General features: G+C 38.2%; 1 protein-coding gene across 1 annotated transcript in view; it reads right to left on the minus strand.

Annotated features, from left to right (window-relative positions):
* RBMS3 (RNA binding motif single stranded interacting protein 3) overlaps positions 1 to 21971 on the minus strand; it is a 707098-nt gene that overhangs the window by 78995 nt on the left and 606132 nt on the right. Inside the window, exons 11-12 of the mRNA XM_034063359.1 lie at positions 9703 to 9722; positions 317 to 423 (exon numbers count right to left, since the gene is read on the minus strand). Of these exons, the coding sequence (XP_033919250.1) occupies positions 317 to 423; positions 9703 to 9722 (127 nt within the window). The remainder of the gene's footprint in view (positions 1 to 316; positions 424 to 9702; positions 9723 to 21971) is intronic.

Raw genomic sequence — 21971 nt, forward strand, 5'->3', positions numbered from 1 at the left:
TTATAAGAGTTGCACCACAGGTGCTGATGGCACACCAGTAAGATAATACTGGACTCAGGTCTGGCTGCAAAGTGCTTGCGGTGGGACAAGACTGCACACAGATCCACCCCAAGCTCTGAAACTGTCTTTTCCTGTAACTTTACACTCCATACATTATTATAAGCTTCACTCTCCCCTCTGCGCATATACCTTTCTCTGTGTGAAACTATTGTATTTTGTGTGTAATCTGATTTCTTCATAGCCTGAAAGGTAGATCTCCAGGTCTGCAGCTGACTTCTGCCAAACCCCAGGAAAATAATTGCCGCGTGGCACTTACCTCTCCTTCTCTGGGCCACGGCCTTCCATTCTGTGTATATTTGCTTTGATTCTGGCGCTTCTTTTGCCCTCCATCAGCAAATTTGCACAGCAAAGGCTCAGTGGGGGCTGTGAAGACAAGAAACCCAGTCTGTATTAGCATCCCCCCCAAAGAAAGTGATTATACCAGCAACAGTAGTGCTTTGTAATACTGATCTTTTGAAGTAAAGTCTTGCCTTCTGCAGATATTTTCTGCCTCTTTTAGCCTTGACTCCACTGGCAGCTGTTCTTATTAACTAAGCTTCAAAAAATATATACTGGCAGCCCTTAAAAGAATTTAGAAAATATTGTTGAAAAAATAATCAGCCTACGCAGAATGTTAAGTTGCTGTAGTGGAATAGTAGGGTCAGACATTAGTTCCAGCTAAGTTAGACACGTATTCATGACCAGCATTAGTGCAAGGATAAACGCTGCTTTACTAAAGCAGCTTTCTGCTTTTATTGTAAAAACTTTGCAAGAATCTGTTTAAAGAATAACTGTTCTCACTATTTCTGTGTTTCTCAACACTCAATCCTTTAAAAAAACAGAATAAAATAGAGACTTTTGCCAAGCACAGTCCCATTAGCTTTCTTTTCCTCTTAACTCCTCTTTTAAGCAAGTTGGCAGCTAAGAAAACCCCTTTCTTCTACAACTGAGATCTGGTGTTTGAATACAATAGTCAGGGGGCACGAAGGTCCAGGAAGAAAGAATATTCAGAGATGCACACACCAAAAGGCAGCCAACAACAGGGGCCCCTGGTGAAGAAATTGCCACACATGAAATGAGTACAACAGGAAGGGAACTCTGTGTCCTGGAATCTTTTTCCATCTACCCAGCTTTTAACAGCCTCCTAAAATATTTTTCAGCCAAAACCGTAATTAGCTTGCGTGTGGGAGCTTGCCTTTGCTGTCTCCTTAAAAGAGGGGCCAAATTCTACATACTTCAATTGTTACACGTCAGGATTGTCCTTTACTGTCTACATCAACAGAGAATTAAACTAATATTGGCTTGGTTGAAAGAAATCTGAAAATGATGTGCTGCTTCTGAAACTTTTCAGGAATTTTTGGGTTCCCAGGCAGAGCAAGTACAGGCTCTAATTAATTAACCAGGTGTTTTGATAGAAAAAAAGCAAGAAATCTGTTTTTTCTTCCTCAGTTCCTATGTGTGTGAGGACAGAAATGTTGAAAGAATTAAAGTGCAGGGATGTGAAGGAAAATGTTGCTGTAGGGGAATTAGCCACGCTGCTGACTTATTTATTTAAAATAAAAGCTATGATTTGGTTAAAGGAGAAGTTCATATAATATTAAAACAAGCTCATTACCCCAACTTCTTCATTACAGCAAATTCAAAATGGGCCAGAATGCATAAGTTAAAATGGTCATCACTTGAAAACTGCCACAGAAGAACAATGTGTATAGAGAATCTCACATCAAAACCACAATTTCTCACTGGGACAGCATCACTTTGGCCACTTCTGAAGCTTTAACAACTTTGTTTTTTTCATTACCATTTAACCAGGCTAGTAATTTCCAAGGTCACTAGAAACTGAACTGCAGGGAACAATCCATTATTGGCAGAAAGATCAACTGTGGGACCCCAGAGGTCCTTCCCCACCTCTGAGTTCGATTATTGTATCAGATTTTGGTAGAAGGAATGCTCAGCTAACTATCTTAAATTTAAAATAATGAAGGTTTAAAAGCATCCAGGTGTCTGTGGAGATTTTTCCTGCAGATGGAGAGATTTTACAGGGCTGACTTCCCTGCACTTTCACCAGTTTTACTCCACAGTGCGATGCTGCATGATTTCAGAGTGGTTACCTACAATTCACTTTCATGTGACTGTGCAGGAGAAGCAGGTGCTAAGCCAGCATTAGAGAAAGACCTATTAAACATCACATCTGAACCTTCAAAATCTTTTTGTTTTAAGCACTGACCAACTATCAAGCAACATACGATACCATTAGGAGAAGCGTGTAAATACAGTCTGCACATAGGATACTTACACATGCCATGATCATCTGCTAATGTACACATGCGATATTAGCCCATGTACTATGATGTGAGTGAACAAGCTAGGAAATCATATGGTTTACTACATATCCTCTCTATATATTATCCGACCACAAATAGGAAGCTGTTGCGATTTCTGAAATTCCCAATATCCGGCATTACCATCTGACAAACTCTTTTTTCTTAACTTAACCACTCCCATCTAGTAAAATGCAAAAAATATTGTACAGACTTTTCAGCAGGTAGAGAAGATGACAGAAAAGGACAAGAATACCATACTCTTCCCAGGCAAGTTTCTACACAGGAGACTATATTAATCTACAGCAAACTGAGAGGAATCCTGGGGGAAAAGTCAGTCTCTCTCGATCAACATTGACATAAGCAAAAGATCAAAAGAGCATGTTCTGACAGGAAGACAAGAGTCTAGATGATTCTGGGCTTTGGTATCTTTCATTTATTTAGTTAGTTACTAATTTTTACCAACAAAAAACCTCCCAAAACCAACACAGCCATTTACCATATTACATCCGGCAAGACAGAAAATTATCTTAATATCTCTGAAGTGGTGTAAGATCTTAACAGTTTACACCTGGAAATAACTACAGTAACCAAACTCAAAATACAAACAAATCCAATTAATAATCTTTCTTTGTTCAGGACATACAGTAGAGTGTAACAGAGTCTCATGAGTTTGAGCATGTTGTTCTAAGTACACAGAAAACCTCAAATCTCCGGTTTACTTAGCATTCTTGAAATCCCCTCTAAGAAAGGTTCCCTAGGCTTTGCAACATGAGATTCACATGACTATTTGATATTAACACCATCAGTCTTACTAATTACATGTGCAACAACAAAAGACACAGGAAAAAGCATATCATAGTCCACTATATCAGCAAAACTATTTCTAAGTAGAATTCTTTCTTAATGGTTTCATGAAATGTCAGAAGTGCCTTAAAAGTAATTAATTTACTCTAGACAAGAAAAAAAACCCATCACTATTAGGTACTATGGTTATCAATTTAAAAAGAAAGTATCTAGGAACTATTCAAGCAATGTCAACATCACTACAATAATATCAAAGGATTGCAACAGAAGTTGAATATTTTACCTCCAAATACTTTAGAAGAGGAAGAAGGAAAAAGGGAATATTTTAAATTTTTTTTTCTGTTGTTGCTCTCTTCCATTCCAGACAGACACTCTTCAATTTCTGGACTGAATTTTCACTTTTCTCCTTTTCCTCTATGTAAACACACTGTCTGAAAATAAATGCCTGTGTCCCTGCCTCTTCCCTCACCTTTTATACTACTGACTTAATAGAAAATGTAATTTAGATATCCATAGATGTTCATAATTTGAAGAGATAAACACATCTTTTTGTATGGTTCATGACATCCTCAAAGTTTTAAGCATGTGTGGTATTTTGAAGCCTATCTGGAAAATCTCCTGTTGCTGTTTTCCTGTCAGAAAAGAGAACTGATTCACTTGAGACAAATTTCAGGCTATTCCATTCTGATAAACTCTTCAAAATAGAAGGCACTGCTCTTTCTTTGGCTTCTACCTGACAGTAACAAATACAAGTATCAAGAATAAATAACAGCTTTAACCTGAACAAGGTTCATTAAGCCATTACCCATTTTTCAAGATTTAAATGCTTGCTGTAGTTCCCATTCAAAGCCTGCTCTAGTTAATGAGACATAAATAGCACTGAACTTGGCTTTCAGTCCAGAGAAGGAAGTGGGATCAAATTGATAGTGCTTCTAAACTGTATTTGCCAAGTTATTCAGGTTTGCTTTAGGAGAGGGCAGTAGTTGCTAGTGTTCAAATTCTGTTCCCATGGAAGTCAGTGGCTAAAGTCCTATCTCTCTGCAGTCAGGCCTTGAATTTACTCTGAGAGTTCAGTGAAGGTGAAAGACTGGTTTTGTGTCAATCAAGCCTGTCGATATTGTTGGAGTTCCCTTAGGAGATCAGCTTCTCATGCTTTGCTACTTTAAATGGCCAGACTGTGCAGACAGACAGCACTGAACTGCCAAAAGGCTGTTAATATCACCAAAAGCAACACTGGTATTTAAAATAGGACAAAACCTTTAGATAGAATGAGATGGGGATAACTGCCCCCTTCTCAAATCTGGCAGCCTCTTAGAAATGTTCCATCTCAGGAAAGCAACTTCAATTAAATTGGTGAGTTCAACAAAAAAAGCAAAATTCTAACTAGTTCTGAATACATAATTTCCTTATTCTTTCATTCATCGGAAGGCAGACACACTTTAGCTTCTACATATGCAAAAATGTATATATTCATGAGCATGTGCTTCATAAAGGAAGATGAAAGCTGTCATTTGCATTCAGTGAATCTTTTTCATTATTTCAGGTGCTCTGAAACTTCTTCTATCTTAAGAGTTATTGAGAAAAACTTGTGCTCCACAACTTCCGATTCAATAATCTAGCATCATCTGTCCAGCAATGGCAAGAATTACATACATAAAAAAGCAATAACAAGAATCTATTTATGTATTTATTATGCTTTCAGTATGAATATTTTTGAAGATGGAACATTTTTCAGCATGTCAGGAAGAGTTTAATCTCTTTCTCCCATCTTGTACAGGAATGAAAGTACCATTTTCAGCAGACAGCCTGGCAACATGCACATTGTGGGTCCTTAAACACTTTCATTGGGTTAGTGTGAAGAAAAATTATGAGAAAGTCACTAGTATATTAATGAATGGCCAGTGCATAGTCAATGATCTTTTTCAAAGTATGTTTTTATGAGAAACTTGGATTAATTTATTTTTCAGCCTTGGCAAATTCTCCTCCACGATAAAAAATGGAGCAGAGCAATAACTGAGTTTACAATTACAATAAGCATCTAAACTGATCAAGCTTTGACAACTACTTTTCTTAACTCTGTTCCCAATTTTAAATATTTTGATAATATTTTCATGTACAAATTACAGACTATCTGATTGAAACATCCACGCCAGAACCAACCCCTTTGCCCCAGAGGTCAATCGTTTTTAGTCTTTGGAAAAACTTCATCCTATGGTAACATCTAAGTCACTTTGTAAGCAGACCTATTTCTCATATAGTATTTCAGAGGGAGACATGAAACGCACAAGAGCTCTAGAAGCAAGGCAGGAGAGAGCAAGTTAAGGTTCTGATTCTATACATGGGCTCAGATGGACCTAGCAGGACAGAAAGCACAGAAGTTTATTTACAAAATGAATTTTGCTGTAAAGCTTCAGGATCCCATCAATAGAGCAATTCTCTGCTCTAGTGAATCCACTAGCTTCTAGGAAAGTTCTGTCACACAATCTTATCCTTCCTGAAGTCACAACTAAACAAACTTTGAACTTCAAGGAATATTAGAGAATATAAATATTCTGCTCTTGGGAAATGAAGATGAAGAATTACACAAGATGGTATGTGACACAAAAAGACATGTAAGGACAAAGTGTTAACTGAGTAAAGAAACCATAAGTAATGAAGCAAATAAACACATCATCCTATCCCACATGGAGTGCTTGACTTGTTGAAGGACAGAGTAATATATTTTGTCTGAGAAGCCCACAATACTGAACGTGATGTCACAGAACATACCCTAACATATATAGAATCATAGAATAGTTAGGGTTGGAAAGGACCTCAAGATCATCTAGTTTCAACCCCCCTGCCATGGGTAGGGACACATCACACTAAACCATATCACTCAAGGCTTCATCCAACCTGGTCTTGAACACTGCCAGGGATGGAGCATTCACTACCTCCCTGGGCAACCCATTCCAGTACCTCACCACTCTAACAGGAAAGAATTTCTTCCTGATATCCAGTCTAAACCTCTGCTGTTTAAGTTTCAACCCGTTACCCCTTGTCCTGTCACTACAGTCCCTAATGAAGAGTCCCTCACCAGCATCCCTGTAGGCCCCCTTCAGATACTGGAAGGCTGCTATGAGGTCTCCATGCAGCCTTCTCTTCTCCAGGCTGAATAGCCCCAATTTTCTCAGCCTGTCTTTATACAGGAGGTGCTCCAGTCCCCTGATCATCCTCGTGGCCTCCTCTGGACTTGTTCTAACAGTTCCATGTCCTTTCTATGATGAGGACACCAGAACTGAACACAATACTCCAAGTGACGTCTCACAAGAGCAGAGTAGAGGGGTAGGATCACCTCCTTTGACCTGCTGGTCACGCTCCTTCTGATGCAGCCCAGGATACAGTTGGCTTTCTGGGCTGTGAGTGCACACTGCAGCTGGCTGATGTTCATTTTCTCATCAACCAACACCCCCAAGTCTTTCTCCGCAGGGCTGCTCTGAATCTCTTCTCTGCCCAATCTGTAGCTGTGTCTGGGATTGCTCTGACCAAGGTGTAGGACCTTGCACTTGGCATGGTTGAACTTCATGAGGTTGGCATCAGCCCATCTCACAAATGTGTCAAGGTCCATCTGAATGGCATTCCTTCCCTCCAGAGTATCAACCGAACCACACAGTTTGGTGTCATCAGCAAACTTGCTGAGGGCACACTCAATCCCACTGTCCATGTCACTGACAAAGATGTTAAACGAGACCGGTCCCAACACCAATCCCTGAGGGATACCACTCGTTACTGGTCTCCAGCCGGACGTTGAACCGTTGACCACAACTCTTTGAGTGCATGTATAATGAAAGCATATTGGTACACGTTCATATGATTCCTTTTGCTCAGTGTTTTTGCAAGAGCCAGTGCTTTTACACAAGTAAAGGAATATACAACATATTTATCCAATAGGTTTCCATTTAAATTCAACTATGTGATATTCGATAGACTTGTACAGCTAACCATGAAAGTCAAACAAAGGGTTAACATCACATTTTAGTTTCTACAACACACCACTTTCACAATATAATTGTAGAAATTGGGGAAATAGCCTTACATAACAGAAAAGTACCCCACAGCAACAATTAAAAAGCAAACATCTGTTTGACTAGAAAAGAAAAAAAAAACCAAACAACTGACTTACTTTGGATATTATAGCTTACGTAATTATCTCTAGTTCACCTTTTTGTTCGAAGAAATTGGAAGCATTCCTTTCATCTTTTTTGTATACTAATTATTTCTAAAGAGAAGGAATATATTAAAAAAGAAAAATAAATCCCACAGGAGAAATAGTATGTCAAGCATAAAGTTAATGCTTCTGTTCTGTGAAACAGAAATTACTTGGAGCAGGTACAACAGATAACTGTATGCTTAGGCTGGAGAAACAGCATGCCAACTGTGAAGGGTTGTCCATATCTTGCTGCAATCAATGAAAACACTCCAGCTACTACATTGAACAGTTATACTTAATCATATTGTTCCAGAAGCCACATAAACATTTGTCAGAGTGGATCAGAAACTAGAGTCTCCCTCCTATGAGAAAACACAACATTCCTTTTTACACTTTGTTTTTGTTTAAAAGAACATTTCTGTTTTTCAATTTTCAACACAAAACAGATTCAGAGTGCCTGATTCAGGCCTATTAAACTGCTCCATTCCAGTGTTCCTGATGAAGAGAAACTGTTACATGTTTTTATAGAGATAACATATAGCAGATGCTTCAATATGGTATTGAAACTAAAATAAAATCAATCAAAACAGCAAAGCTGAAATGCAATAGTACGATGGCATATTTTTATTTTAACAAATTCCATTTCCTCAAACACCTCTAGTGCTGGTCTGCATTGGAGAGGAGCAAATCCAAAACAGAATTACAGAGTTTATTAATTAACTTTATCAACTAATAACTAATTAACACTGCACGTGAATGTTGGATTCTGCCTTTATTTTAAACACAAGGCCTGAATCAGAGCTTGCAGAAATTATAAAGAAATTCTCAGTGAATCCAAAGCCACTCTAATGAAGCTAAATTTAAATGTGAGGTAACTGAGAGCAAGAGCAGAGTTAGACCCATGAGTTTTGCCAGAGGAAGCAGCTTCCTCAGACCTGATGATACAGCAAAGTTCTGCCCTACTGGAGGCCCTGCCATAATGCTGAAAAGTCTCAATTGTAGTTCATCCTTTGCATCCACTGCTAAAACAGCTCAGTCCTTAACCACTGGATGAAAAGGAAGCGAAGTCTTCAAGGAGTGATTTTTGTTTTGCAATTTTTAATTTTTTCCAATAGCCCTTACAGCAAAAGAGAAGATCCTTTCATTGAACAAGTGTGTAAGCAAATGAACTGTATGCATCAGCTTGCGGAAATCACTTCACATACCTATGCTTAGACCTGAATTTTCCATGGCTTTTGGACAGGACTCACAACCAATTGAAATTTGGGGCATATTGTTTTAATGTGCCAATTCTAATTACAAAATGATTCTAAAACACAGAATTTGGCTGGGTTAATACCTCCTCCAAAAACCACTTTGATAGACTCCTTTGGATTCCTGCCTTACTGGAAAAGCCATGTACCAAAAAATTGAGACAGTATAATATTTTGAAGACAAGTATTGGTTAGAAGTCATTGAAAGCACTTCATATATTATGTGACATAGATAATAAATAAATATTGAAATAAGTAGGTATATAATGGCTTTTTTTTGATAAATAAGCAGAGCTTCACACTTGGTCAATCAGCACTGTTAAACAAGTGTTAAAAAACCAACCCACTCTTCCATGTCTGAAAAATTTTTGTGTGGAACTTCTGTGCCACAGCTTCACTGTATTTCTCTCATGCCAGAGTAACCAAGCAAGACACTGAAGAAAGCAGCGCCTACATAGCTCTTCTGGGAACTATGCAAATAATTAGCAGAATAAAGATAAGATAATGCAAAGGTCCCCATCAAGTTTCTCCCCATTTGACAATGGCTGACAAGTGTGATTATTTTCCAAAGAACAACAAAAAAGTATTTTTTATGCTACTGTATAGATTTTGGAAATGCTAATTACTGCCTGGGATTCTGAGTACTGTGATTAAAAAAAAAAAGAAAATAAAGAAAATAAAAAAGGACTTGCTTTTACCATTTTTTTGTGCTGTTGGCTTACTGTTTCAGAGGCTTATTAGACTACATGTGTTTAGACAGGAGCTGATTCCTCCAAGTGAAATGAAAAAAAATCGAAAAATATTCCTGAAAGCATTTTAAGATATTTGACTGTTTTTCATTGTGAATTCCTAGATCATAACTTGCCACACAGGCACACATTTCTGCCACGTGTGACATACAGCTGAGGGGGATCAGGTCCATAATTTCCAAGCCATGAGTCCAAGATCCAGTGAAGCTGACAGGAACACTTTCAATATCTTCAGTGGGTTGTGGTACAGGCTTCTACCCTATGACCTGAGCTGGAAGTAAATACGACAGCAGTTACACTGGAGTCTCTTGTTTTCTTGCCCAGAATTTCTTTCTCAGCGCCACCACTCCAAAAATGACAGGCACTAGTGTTTTATTGGGTCTTTAAACTTAAACCTGCAATCCCTTCATATTAGTAACAACATAAAAAAGTCAAGACAACCTCTAACTTGTCACCAGGAACTAGTTTTCAGTAAAAAAATTGCACTGCAACTTTCTGCTGTTCTACTGTGTTGCCCCGCATCACAGATGAACATTGAAGTTGAAAGTTCATGTACTGCAGCAGTGAATTACAGGAGAGGTGTGAGCTGCATCATGTTTTTAAACAAGCAGCATCCTTACTTTAGTGCTTCTCCTTCATACTGGTGTACCACTTAAATGCTCCTGTACCAAGGTACACCAGCTGAGTGTGTGGTCCCAGGACTTCAGTTTGCAGGTAGGAGTTGACTGAAAGAAACTTACCTTCTAAATGTGAACCCAAACCCACTTTTAAATCCCTCTCTGAGAGTGCCCTATGAGCTTTTAAGAGGACTGTAGTTCAAATACCTTCTTGCCCTCTCCCATAATCTCAGAAGTTATCTTGTTTGGATGAAAATTGAGATCTTGTATTTCTTACTGTTCAATTATTAAGGAACAGCGAGAGTCAGATGCATCTGAAAGGCTCAGCAATTTTTAAATGATCTCATGTATCGTAATTCATAATGGAAAATCAGGTACAAATAGCATGAGGTGCTTTCTAGTTCTCCTCTAATGGAAATAAAATTAATCCCTGGTAATGTGTGACCCTACTTGCTTTTGTGGTCACCCATTTTACTTTTTAGTGTTCTCTTTAGTAGTCTCAAGAGAAAAGAGCAAATGTAAAGCTTTTATCTGAAGCTGCTTCTCAAAACAATAGGTCTGTGCTTCTGCTATAAAATCTATTTTTATTATTCTCATAAACAAATATTATTGATTACAAAGACCTTGCTATTATCCCACAAAGAAAAACTTGCACTGACAGTCCAAAGACAAAATTATTGGAATTTATGCAGCAAAAATAATTAATCCTGGCCCTGCTAATAGAAGGTTATTTCATGTAGCTGTTTAAGTAGCTCTTTACTATTTAGTATTTATTTTTTTATTTTAAATTTAGTTTTATTAATTTTCTCATTATTTTTTATTTAGTATATATTTAGGTAAACCAGAACATTACCATTACATCACTCCTTCTCTGTGTGACACTGCCAGACTAACACTAGAAAAGATTTGTTTTCAAACATATGTTTTCAACATAAACAAGGAAACCTGGCCAAATGTCCGATGTCAGTACAGTGATTTATTTCCACCAGCATAATAATTGCTGTACACAGACATTTATTTTTGACTAATTAAGGTTGAGTTTTGGCATTCCCTGCTCACACTCCAACATATGTATGCCATTAATGTCAAGAAGAGCTTAAGCAATCCACTGTTACACTGAATGAGGAAAAAATGCTTTAGTTATGACCATTAGCTTATTTAATTCAGACATACATGTTTAAAGACTACATTTTTTTTTTACTAGTTGTTGTGAAAGACACATCTGTTGTGTCTTTGTGAATGGTCACTGCTATTAAAGAGTGTCCATATATATAATGCTAACATTATCTGCAGTTCTACCTATAGCTTGTTAAAGAGTAGCAATAAAAAATTCTTGCAACAGGAAAAAAGATTTGGCTTGGGTAAAAATGCCTGTGCCAAAGGAGTAACATGACCTTCTTGATATCAGAGCTGAAACAGCATATTCCTAAAAATGCTGATTCCTGTGGATGCATGAAATATTCCAGTGTAAATGAAAAAAAAAAAAAACCTAGTTTTTCACCAGCCATCAAACTGTTCAACAGTTTAAAAATATTCAGAAATATTAAGATTTTTTTTGTCTTTTTCTCAGACCGTCGAATAAAAATTCTCTTATTTAAATCAGTTCTAATTAACACACATTCCAATTACAACTACGGGGTGCAACAGCAAAACCTCCAACCACTTCTAATTTAAAACATAGCTGAGCAATATAATTTTGCTACCACTGTGAGAAAGAAGCAAAAGCTGAAGGGGAAAAGTCTTTTATTGTTATTGCCCTTCTTTCAATCTATTCGTTTGCATTTACTGAAAGACATAATGTATATGCCCTAAATGAGCAAGTTTGCTAGAAACTAACACACAGCATCATCAACTTCCCCCTTAAATGCAGGAGAACCTTTAAGTGGATTTGACCCTGACTGTGTCAGACCCATAGCTGGGTTACACAGCAGAAAGTGTTTACAAGGTAGAGACTGACTGATTTTTACAGGCAGGAGTTCATTTCTCTGTGGTAGAGAATATCCAAATCATGTTAAACACCTTGGACACTATAATTAGTGTACCAAGAAACCTCACTTGAGTACTCTACCATATTCTCCTGTAAACAGGACCAAAGGGAGGAAGGGAATGCTTCAGAAACAACATATAAATATGGATGCTGATATCCCCTTCTCTTTTTCTCCCCAGCAGAAGGGGAGAGCAGCAGCTCAGAACATGCACCACTGGCTATGCAACACCCACAGGACACACCAAAACCTCTTGCCCAGCACTTTCTCTAAGCCCTGAGTCTGTAAGACATGCTTCTGTGGCTGCTTCTGAACTGAATGTCACTGCTCCCCTCACCAGTGCCTGCAAGTAGAGAGCAAATGTGGCACTGGTATGTATGTGCCAAGAAAGGAAAGAAGTGCCTTAGAACAAAAAATTGTCCAGTGGCTCCCATTTCTTTGAAGTGCAAGAAGACAGCGAGTCTGTGAAGCATGCCACCACCTGGAGTTCCTGCCAGGACATGCAGGCTTTGCACTAGCTTGTCTCTGGTACAGAGTAAGTCTCTGCCTTCAAGGCTCAATTGTACCTGTGGCTTTCAAGACAGACAACTGCACACTGGTTTGGCTAGGAATTTTCCAGCTATTTATGATGATACTATATCCAAGGGAAAGACAAAAAATGGAATTATAAACTTTAGCCAAGACAATGGAAGACCGACCTTATACTTAGCTCTTTTCAAAATGTGCTGTTGATACGAACACTAAATCTAATGTGCTATGACATAAGGAAAATTCTAACCCTTGCAGCTTAAAAATCCTTTATTAACATCTGAGACAATATCCTAGAATATTAAACAGATAACACTAAAGCCTTCTGAAATTTTCATTTGCAAAGCTCTCAGCTGAGAGTAGACAAGAAAGCAAACTTACATATTAAAGACTGAGTGATATCCTAATCTTCCAACTCTGCTTAATACAATGTCTCAGAGGTTGTATGAAGGTCATGCTAGATCCTGCTTTGCCAGGGGTCAAAAATTACAGCAGGACAAAGTAAGAACCTGTCCTCTATCAGTTACAAATACTGTAACAGTAATAATGGAAGTGAGCCAAGCATTACAAGGAAGAACAGGTAAAAAAGAAAACAAGGCACAGAGACAAAGAAAAACACCTTAAGAAAGTGAAGGGAAAACCAGGAAGAGAAGGAAGAACATGCTTCAGAATTGCCCTTGAAAATGTTTTAGCTTCACGGAAGATAAAATGCAACTCATGTCCTTCTCTATTTACAGATGACAACAGGGGCCTTCACAAGCTCAAAGACTTCAAGAAGAAAATATTCCAAGTGAAAAGCAAATTGCTGAGCTAAATGTCACTGCCTATAGCAAACAGAATGACAGAAGTTTATAAAAAACTGTGGTTGTATCTGAAAAGAGAGACTGAAGATGTGTGCTATTGCACTGTGAGGAACCCACTTAGACTTTGGATGATCTCAGAGCAATTGTATGGCATCAAAACATGAATGAAACTGAGGAGACTGTAGTCTCCTCTACACAAAAATATCAAGGTTTTATTATCTAAGTCAGTGTAAAACCTTAAGGTTTTACATGATCCAATACTTATGTGCCATGGGAGATAAAATTACAGATGACTACATGAAAGATGAAAAAACAAGGACCTCTCTTCCAGATAAGTTACATTATTAGAAACAGTCTCCAACACCAAATCCAACCATTCTTTAAGGTTTTGTCCCCATTTGGATGGGATTCTTCCTTGTTTTACAGGCATGGGGACACAGCCATGCTGTGTGATGGGTCTTCGTGCAGCTCCCTTCAAAGCATGATTATAACCAAACAGCAGCATCAGAGTCTGGCCTGACAAAAGCCGTCTCCAGCTGATGTGAAGCAGTAATTTTCTTCACAGCAAATGATTTCATGAATCAGCCAGCAGGGAGTGACAGCATTCTGCTGCCAGTGACTAAGTGTATGACCTTTGGGTTGTAATTTCCACCAGCTTAATAGGAGTCCATTGCAAACATGATCATATTTTTCACTCTGCTATTAACAGAGATGCTAATCTGGCTCTCAGGGGTTTTTTGGTTTGGTTTGTTTTTTGTAATTTCATTTTGCCAGCTTTATTGCTTACAATGTAGCATTTCCCTAGAGACAGACAACGGGTGTCTACTCCATGTTGTTAATAAAACTTGACAACACAGTAGAGTAAGAACTAAAGGGCACCAACTTCCCTACTTTGAGGAATGTGGCAAACCTAGTGAGACATCATGGCTCTCTCCTGACATGAGAAGGCCAGCTCAGTACTCAACTTTGCAACCTGTTGGGACAGATTGAAGGAAGAGGGGGAAAACCTTTTTTAGAATGTTTTCTGGTAGATTCAGAGATGGAAGAAAAATCCTGCAGTCGTAAGGATGGTCAGAAGAGGAACAATTAAGTTTAAATGAAAGTACAGACTAAGTAACAAAAGCATGAGTACTACCCAAATATTTAAATATTCTGTGATACTTCAGCTAGGATCTACATACAAATAAAATGTCCACATAATGAACAACAAACAGTTAAATTGCTGCCATTAAGCCACATTTGTTATTGCTATGTAGTACAGTTTCTCTTCTAGGGCTGTTACCAGAAGGGAGGAAAGAGCCTCAGGCTCTAAACCAGCTTTGAATTGAGAAGGATGAACTTCTAATACTGGAGATAAAATAATCAGTGACACTAAGACTCCATGCCAAGCATGGAGGAAGCTTTATTGAACAGGCCAGCATGGACTTGCTGGTGAAGCAAGAGGTGAAACATGTAAGATTTCTTTGTCTCTGCCTCTGTCTGAGGTGCCCAGATAACTGAAGTACTTGGTCATGTGCCATATATTTAATGTTCAGCTATGAAACTGTGCATTCAGTAGGACAGAGTCATACGAGGTTTCTTGGAAACATACTTGTCAGCTACACGGTATGTGCACAAGATTTTTAACTACCTTGGACAGAATATGTTTCCTGCACAGAACTACAAATACGTGGTCCAGATGGAATGCACCCACGGGTGCTGAGGGAGCTGGTGGAGGTCATTGCTAGGCCACTCTCCATCATCTTTGGTAAATCGTGGGAAACAGGAGAGGTGCCCGAGGATTGGAAGATGGCAAATATCACACCAGTCTATAAGAAAGGCAAGAAGGAGGACCCGGGTAATTATAGACCAGTCAGCCTTACCTCTGTCCCTGGAAAGGTGATGGAACAACTTATTCTTGACTCCATCTCTAGGCATATCAAGGATGAGGGGGTTATTAAGAACAGCCAACATGGTTTTACCACGGGGAAGTCGTGTTTGACCAACCTTATAGCCTTCTATGAGGAAGTAACTAGGTGGAGGGATGATGGTAGAGTGGTAGATGTGGTTTTTCTTGATTTCAGTAAGGCATTTGATACTGTCTCCCACAGCATTCTCATAGATAAGCTAAGGGAGTGTGGGCTTGACGATCAGGTAGTGAGGTGGCTCAAGAACTGGTTGAAAGGAAGAAGGCAGAGAGTTGTGGTCAATGGGGCAGGATCTAGCTGGAGGTCTGTGACTAGTGGAGTCCCTCAGGGGTCGGTGCTGGGACCAGTGCTGTCAATGACCTGGATGAGGGAACTGAGTGTACCCTCAGCAAGTTCGCTGATGACACTAAACTGGGAAGAGTGGCTGACACACCAGAAGGCTGTGTTGCCATTCAGCGAGACCTGGACAGGCTGGAGAGTTGGGCAGGGAGAAACTTGATGAAATTCAACAAGAGCAAGTGTAGAGTCTTGCATCTGGGGAAGAACAACCCCATGTACCAGTACAGGTTGGGGGTTGACCTGCTGGAAAGTAGTGAAGGGGAAAGGGACCCGGGGGTCCTGGTGGATAGGTGGATGACCATGAGCCAGCAATGTGCCCTTGTGGCCAAGAAGGCAAATGGCATCCTAGGGTGCATTAGAAAGGGTGTGGTTAGTAGGGCAAGAGAGGTTCTCGTCCCCCTCTACTCTGCCTTGGTGAGGCCGCATCTGGAATATTGCATCCAGTTCTGGGCCCCTCAGTTCAAGGAGGACAGGGAATTATATTCAAGGCCCACCTGGACAAGTTCCTGTGTGATGTACTCTAGGTTACCCTGCTCTTGCAGGGGGGTTGGACTAGATGATCTTTCAAGGTCCCTTCCAACCCTTAGGATTCTGTGATTTTGGATGCAATCATGGTGACCCAGGGCTCAGCCCAGCCTGTTTGCACCAGACTGCTTTTGCCCCTCGATAAGCAAAGATGAAAGTGCAATGGGGCAAAAGCTTTTGCTTTTAGGGTGCCTTTGAGCCAAGCCAGAATAACATTGCTCCAAGAAGAATTTCTTTACAATATTAGAAGAAAAATAGTTATTTGAAATGGTCAGCTTGGACCAAACTAGCTTGCTTTATTATCTGCCTTTACTATGTTTATGTAGCATATAAAATGAACACAGAGTTAACCCTGTATCTCTTATTTCTGCTTTATCATTCCATTGTAGGAGTGTCTTCTCATACTAACTGAACTATTCGTATTTACATAATGCAACATGTGTTGCAAGATTAGGGTATGAGCAAGCTTATGTAGTTCTCAAGCTTTGTCATGGCATACTCCTTCTAGGTAACTTCTGCTGTTATGTTTTGTATACTTAATAAGGTGGGGGCTTTATGGTGCTTATCACAAACGTTTGCAAACACCTCATAAGCACTAATGAATTCATTGTCTCAGTAGGTAATGCAGTATTTTCTTTTGTTTCACAAAGAGATGAGCTGCAGTACGGCAATAATGCAAGGCATTCAGTGTCACATAGTCACAGAATACAGATCTCCTGTGGTTCTGTGCAGTATTTATTCACAAGATAACCCTTCTCAAAGAGCTCTGACTAGGGGCCCTATTTTCTCACCCTCTTTTCCCACTTTATTTTAGGGAAGATCTCTTTTACCACTCAGTTTGCAATGCCACCATCAACTCACTAAAACGCATCATTAGAAGACAGCTTGACCTACAGTGCTCATGAAAGGTGAGGTTGTAATTGTAATAAAGACCGGATGCCATTATAGGTGTACATACATACATTTCTCTGTGTGTTTGTGTCTCTCCACATACGTATTTACATATACATATTTCTGTATGTGCATGTTACCACATATCTGTGGAGAATTATCCAATACAAAACATCAGAACAGTCAAAGTGCAGTTATCTAAAGCTTCAGACAAACCCATACTATTTACTGCAGTATTTATCTATTCCAGGCTCACAGTACTATATCCCTAGAGGGCAATGTCACCTAATAGGCTGTGCTTATGCCCCTATCATCGTCATTTACAGCTAAACATGATGCTATTTCAAAGAAAAGCAGAAATAAGCCTGTATTTAATAAAATTTAATTTAGCTAAATATAAATGTTTCCCTGTTTACTTTCAAAAAGTTTTGCAGTCTGATTTTAAGAACAGCAAAGTACAGTTGATTATACAAAATACCTTCGCAAACCTCTGTGATTTTCTTACCAAGCTCCTACGTTGAACAGTCTTAGGAACAATTAAAGAGTTGAAGACACAAGTCTTAGAGAATAGCATGCAAAAATCTGAATGTCTGCACAAGATCAACTTTAAGAGAAAAGAGAGGGGCCATTTTCTTCCCTGAATTTATTGCCTTGCTGCTTTGTAAGCAATATTCTTTTCTGTAAAGCCTAATTTCCTGTTGGCAAGGCCCATGTCCATCCCCTGGTCTCAGTCCACATGTACTTTCAACATTATTCAGTTTGCATATTCTGGCTCTGAAAACTCCGGTGAATCTGATCTCAATGGTCTCCTTTCCTCTGTCCTCCTCCTCTAATTTCAACAACAAAGTGCTACCTCTGAACAGAAGATGGTATTTGGCAAGTGAAGTTTCTCAGTAAAGCTGCGAAAAGAGTGACTGCAAGGGAAGTTGTGACTGTTCAACATCTTTTAAAATCATAATAATGTCATGTAATTGCTTTATTGATAGATTCAGTAGCATGGTTTTAGCCCCTGAAATATAAAGAGGCTTCTGTTGTTTGCTTCCTTTTTGTTTTAAATGATTGATAATTATTTCACAAATGTCTTCCCCTGACATTTGATTTGCTAGATAATACATAAACATACAGTTTCTAATGAGTTTTCTGGCCTTTTAACCTAATTTATTTTCTCATTACTTTTCATTTCATTTCCAATCCTGATATAAAATCTATTTTCCAGAAAGTTTTTGCATGATCTGAAGCTCCCTCACTTTAATAATGTACAGAATGGTATTTTAAAACAACAACAAAGGCAAGATCAGTGATAGCAGAGAAGCAATTTTTTTTGAACTTTTTCATGTTGAACTGCTTCACACCCACTCTCTCCACAATGGTTCCAAAATTAGGTAGGAAACTAATAATTATTTTATGTATGTGAACCTTTAAGAAAAATCTGACACATGAAAGCAGTTGACAGAGCAAAACAAGTCAGCGTAAGAATACATATATTATTCTGTCAAAATGTTGGTTGGTGTTGTTACTATATTGCAAGAATTTATTAGTTAATGAATGATTAGTTAGATCATGGAGATGACTATAAAGAAAAATTACATCCTTTACATTTTTATAACACAGAGAAAGGAAATAATGTTGAAGTCGGTGAGACCATGTGATTACTGGTCTTATAGTACTCTACATCCATCCACCACTCCATTCATAAATGCATGAAAATGCAGGTCAGCTTTCTAAAGAAAAACTACTTAGAAGTTTAAAAGACAAATGCTTTTTATTTTTTTTTTATTTTTTTAACAGAATCCTACATGATTAGGAATAGGACATAATTTTTTTTTTTTTTTTCAGTGAAGACCCTCAGTATGTAATCTGTGTATCATCACTCTTTACATAAAGGCCCACTGTGATTTGTTAGCACTACTTCAAACAAATTAAGCATGGTTTTTGTATTGCTACATTATTCATAGCATTGCTCCCATGCTCTATGGCTCAGAACAGAAATTGTCTCTGAAAGAGAAATCTAATGAGAACACATCAAATCTGCATTCAACCTATTTTTCTGTTCTAAAGTCTCTCTTTTTTGAAGGTGTGGCTATATGTAAAAAGGATAACACAATAATAATCTTCAAGCAACAATGCCTGTATTGTAAAATTGCCATTTATTCAGATGTCCTTTCCAGTGAGGCTTAAAGAAATAACCTGACATGCTAACAGGTTTCTATTTAAACAAAAAAATGTAAAAAGAGAAGTCCTTCAGAAACAGCCTCTAAAAAAACATGGGGTTTACTTTCCTTCTTGAATTCCACTGACAAAAGTAATGAGTGAGGTGACAGAAAACTTGATATTAATTCTGCAAGTTCTAACTAGATGTGCGGGAGATCTAAGTCTAAGGAATAGAGCTCGAATGCAGAGCAAATAGGCAATTATTTTGAGCAGAAGAATTCTGTGCCTGATGATGACTTGCCTGTCTCTGTTCTCCAGCATCGGTTCTACAGAGACTGTAATCTCCTATATTGATGCCTATATTCAATCTTAATGTCTGATATTGAATGATGGGAAGCTGCAGGGATTCTTGCAAGATTCATCTTTAATGGGTTTAACTCAATTGGCATGTCTGCCCGAGATATTTCATAAATACATAACCTACACTATGTGTTCAGAATAATTACTTAGAACCACGCAGAGCACTCATCTCAACATGGCACTTTTGTTCTACAATTTTTGCCACCTCTGCTTTACCTTTAGCCACTCATCTTTTAAAAATAATAAATGCTGGTAAGAGGATATGGAATGATTTCCCCCACTTTTCCATGCACTCACGCAGTTCCTGCAATTTCAGCTTCTGAGGGAATCCAGCTCTCAGAAAATGAATTTTTGCCATGTGCTGGGATGGATACAGTTCTCCTTGCCTACCGTCTGTGGGGTATGTTCTGTACTGCTGCAGACTATACTCAGAAAAGGAAACCATCCATCAGAAAAAAACCTAAAGCTTTTGCATGAACAAATTTTGAGAAAGAAAAGAGAATTTTGATGCAAATGTGATTTGTAAGTAGCTTAAAGTTTATCCAGCTGTTTTTTTTTTTCCATTATTAATCTTGGTCCTCTCTTTTCCAAATCCACCATCCGCTATCTTTGTTAGCACAGAATAGGAGATTTATTTGTCCATAAGATCTCTCCCTACCTGGTGCGACTGTTAGGGCTTCTGACCTATCTAAACACTACCATTCACAGTGGACTGCATTCATTTATATAAATGGATTTTCATGAAAAGGATATCAATGACCCACTAGTAGAAACATTCTTGGCATTTGCCTCTCTTGCATTATTGCAATAAAGAGGAAAAATTAAGGATGTTCCAATTTACTGCGCAGGCGTCTGACAGATGATTCAGGCATGGTGTCACCATGCATGGCTCACTCCTTCCTCTAAATCAACTTGCTGGTTTTCTGCAGTCTTTCCAGTTACTTCAACATTAAGGAGGTATACTGAAAAAAATATATACTCAGATGTACAGGAATAGTACATGATGCAAAGTGCTGCCACTCAGACTATGAGAGAGTCCCATGAGTTTATTCAGTTTGCTAATAGCAACTATGCTGCAAAATCACCACAATGTAATCTTCATTTTGAATTCCATCACATGGACTGGAATCACAATGGCTAAAAATTATTTTCTGAAAGCTGGATCTCATCAGATCTTCATATAAGAGTTTATGTGGCTTTTCTGGAGATCAATATGAGCATGCAAACATTGGCCCCAGAAACTAAATAACATAAGGGTGACAAGCAAGAAGTCAGCAAAGTTAAACATGGAAAATCATCCGATATCAGTTTTAAAATCGGATTGACAACGTGTGGTACTTGTTTTTAATAGTCATGCCTGGCTAATTCCTTGCAATTAGCAATTGTTGAAACCTTAGTTAGGATTAAAAAAAAAAAATTACAAAGTAATTTAACAATGGTTATTACCACTTAAGTCTTTCAGACATGCAATTATGCAAATCCACCAAGCACAATTCTGACTATATTTTATTTACTTGGTTGAAATAATTGTTAAAAGAATGAATTTACATAATGGCATCTGCTACTCCACTTACGATTTATATTTCAGCAATAATGAGTGTATAAGGTAACTTGTACAAAAGTTTTACTATTCCTCATCTCAAATAGTTGGCATCTCAATTTTTAACTCCTTGCTGAGTAAGCATGCAAATACAGGACTGAGAATAAGCAAGAAATCAAAAATACAGTTCAGAATATTTTGTTAGTACTGGTCTAATTTCCAAAGCATATGCTTTCTGAAATGTGCATACTTCATTTTAGATATAGCCAAAACATATATGCAGAGCTAGCATTTGAGCTAGCACTACTTCTGCAGAGCTTCCCATTTTTGGAGTACCGTGAAAGTGCATATGTTTTACAAAATGCAAAGCATAAAACCAAAAATATTCAGCTCAAAACTCTCTGCTGACTCCTCCAGCTCTCCTGAATGAGGTATTTGAAGACTCTGGGCTCTTCAGTACTTTATAACATAGCAAAATTAACAAAAGGCTATGCTATCCTTATAACATTGTGTTCTAGCACTCAAGAAATCAAAAGTAAAAATCTTGACTAAAAATGTCTTAATTTTTCAATAACTCTATGATTCCATTCACAGAATAATGCAAAAAAAAAAAGTACAGAAAACCCCTCAAACCCTAAAGGAATAAATGGACCTTTTCATTCCTACAATACTGTGGCATACTGGCTTGAACATCCAATCATCACCCTCGCCATTATTATGGGTTTGAATTGCTGGAATGCAAGTGAGTCTATTATACCAGGTTTCCTACAGGCAATGAACAAATCATCTACTACTGAAGTGCAAAACTAAAAACAACAGAAACATCATCTCTTCTTTACATACAAAAATTGCAACTCGTCAATTTTCTAGTAGTAGATAGAGACTTCACAAATAGAGTTTACGGATGGCACAGGAGAACTGTGATGGAGACCTACAGATGCCTCCACATTCTAGGTACATAGAACCC

The sequence above is a fragment of the Melopsittacus undulatus genome, chromosome 1 (genome assembly GCF_012275295.1).
Source record: "Melopsittacus undulatus isolate bMelUnd1 chromosome 1, bMelUnd1.mat.Z, whole genome shotgun sequence".
In the NCBI taxonomy this organism is placed as follows: Eukaryota; Metazoa; Chordata; class Aves; order Psittaciformes; family Psittaculidae; genus Melopsittacus; species Melopsittacus undulatus.